Here is a 2,155-nt window from a genome sequence, read left to right on the forward strand (position 1 = left end):
TCCTTTCATACATGTTGTCAGCCTCCTTGGAAGTGGCTACATAGAGGTGGCGACGGATTAGTCCCACTATGACTTCAGGGAAAGTCCATTCGTCTTTCTCTCGGTTGTAATCCTGGACTTCCTGATAGAACCATTCGGCGGAATCGCCTTCAAAATATTTAGATACGAGTAATACGTGCTGGCGATCATAGTTATCACGCCCTATGCCCATGAGGTCGAAGTCTGTCAAAATGTCTGACAGCCACTTTTCAAAGAAACGTATATCCACCCTGCCATCATATAACCTTTTGGCGGCCGGCTTAAAGTTTCGTGTCTCCGGAGTATAGGGTGCAGCCCTTCGACGCGCACTACGTATCGTCATCAACGCCTTTTCTACGAGTTCGTCTTCGTATTCGTGCGCGGGAGTAGCTGCTCGCTGCCAATTACGACGCCCGATATTCCTGGGATTGTCATCGTTATCTCCATTGTCATCAGAGGGATCATCCCCAGGAGGGTTTCCACCTCCTCCGGGTGGATCTCCTCCGCCCCCTCCGCCCCCTGCACCACCTGTAGGTACTACCACAGCGACTCGTCGTTGACGTCGACCGGAGTTATAGGAGTCTTCTGGGCCCCCTCCGCCGCCTCCTCCCCCGCCTCCGCCTCCGCCGTCACCACCAGAGCCACTTGTAGGTTGTCCTACAGGCCTACGGTCCGGTGGAAGCAGTCTACGGCCATTGTCTGGAGGTAGGTGAGGAGGACGGTCTCGACGGTCATCATTACCTCGTCTGCGACGATTGTCATCACCATCGTCGGAGGGGTCGCCGCCTGGATTGCCGCCATTGGCACCTCGCGCAGCACGCATGTATGGTACTAGTGCAGTGGGCTGAGACGTATTACTTTGCCATACATCATTTGTTTGATCGAGGCGAATTGTACAGCCATCGATCTCGTTTCCGTGGGCCACAGTCCCGATGGCATGAGGCTCATTAGAGTAGCCCCTCGTCGCAACGGTTCGACGAATGTTCACGTCTCGAGAGGAGGTCGAGTGGACACTGGCCTGACTAGCCTCTCTTGTCACATTGCGACTATTTTGGTTCGACGTAAGTGTTTGCGTCGAGGAGGGCACTTCTGGAGTTACTCCCTCCAGCTTCAGGGGACGAATGTGGTCGGGGCTCGATCCTACGTTCCGTCCATTCTGAGCAGCGTCGTAATCGACAGTGAATTCGTCAGGCCGCACTCTATGCTGGCTCTGGTCACGCTGTCGATTTCGGGGTGTTGGCTGACTGGGAGGGTTGATCAGCCGTTGTACGGCCGCCACCCTACCATCAAACGTAGCCTGATCTTCATTCGGCTGACGGGGAGCAAATAGTTTACCAATGGATCGCTGAATAACAGGATCTGTTTGCCAGTCCGATACCATGCCCGTATCGCCGATGCATTGCGTCCATTCTGCCGGACCCAGATGGCCAATCCCACTTCGTTGAGTTGGGATTTGGTCCATTGGTGTATTTACTGGAGCGGGCGGGGGCTCTGCTCCTTGGCGTGAGCCTTGCTCATCTGCCGGGGCGGCTCCTCCTGTCCTCGCCGTAGTACTATGATCTTGAGCGGCGAGCTGCTATTGGTATGGGAGCCGGCTCCGCAATAGGCATCTGCACCGGGTCGACCTGCGCGCCAACGTCTTGCTGAACATTGGGGCGAATATCGGGTGGACTAGGAATAGCCCGCGATGACGGGTTCGACTCGTGCGACGGACGTGGGGTGGCAGGTCGTTCTCTCAGCGGATGCGTCGTAGCGTGTCTAGCAGTCGGGGACCTCGTCTCGAGCTCGCGTTTTACACGTCGAGCCTCCATACGATCGAGGTTAGCCGTGAGCGAGTTAATGGCTTCCGCACCTTTATGCATAGTCCGTCGTACACGGTCCCCTTCGTCCATATTAATCTCCCGATTCCTACTTGCAGCCTCAGTTCGAACTGTATCCCAAAACCAGTCCAACTCCTCTTCCAGTTGTTCGACGATCGCCGAAATCTCCTCGTAGGAATTCGAGGTCAGTGCCTGCATCGACAGTTGATGGATGATCCTGTCGGTTCGGTCTGCAGCTTCCTCTATACGGCTAGCTGGCCAAACGCCGGATGCGCCTCGCCGATTCGGCCTTGCTGGCATGAATCGTGCTGGGGTCG

At 55.8% G+C, this 2,155-nt stretch overlaps 1 protein-coding gene across 1 annotated transcript; it reads right to left on the reverse strand.

Annotated features, from left to right (window-relative positions):
* Positions 1 to 372: 372 nt before the first annotated feature.
* Positions 373 to 2,036, reverse strand: GLOTRDRAFT_128272 (uncharacterized protein; the record flags this gene model as incomplete). Its single annotated transcript, XM_007866887.1, has 4 exons — positions 373 to 537; positions 688 to 849; positions 887 to 1,594; positions 1,644 to 2,036. 4 exons carry the CDS (start codon positions 2,034 to 2,036, stop codon positions 373 to 375), a joined length of 1,428 nt encoding a protein of 475 aa, XP_007865078.1.
* Positions 2,037 to 2,155: the final 119 nt, after the last annotated feature.

The sequence above is a fragment of the Gloeophyllum trabeum genome (assembly GCF_000344685.1).
Source record: "Gloeophyllum trabeum ATCC 11539 unplaced genomic scaffold GLOTRscaffold_00005, whole genome shotgun sequence".
NCBI classification, from domain to species: Eukaryota; Fungi; Basidiomycota; class Agaricomycetes; order Gloeophyllales; family Gloeophyllaceae; genus Gloeophyllum; species Gloeophyllum trabeum.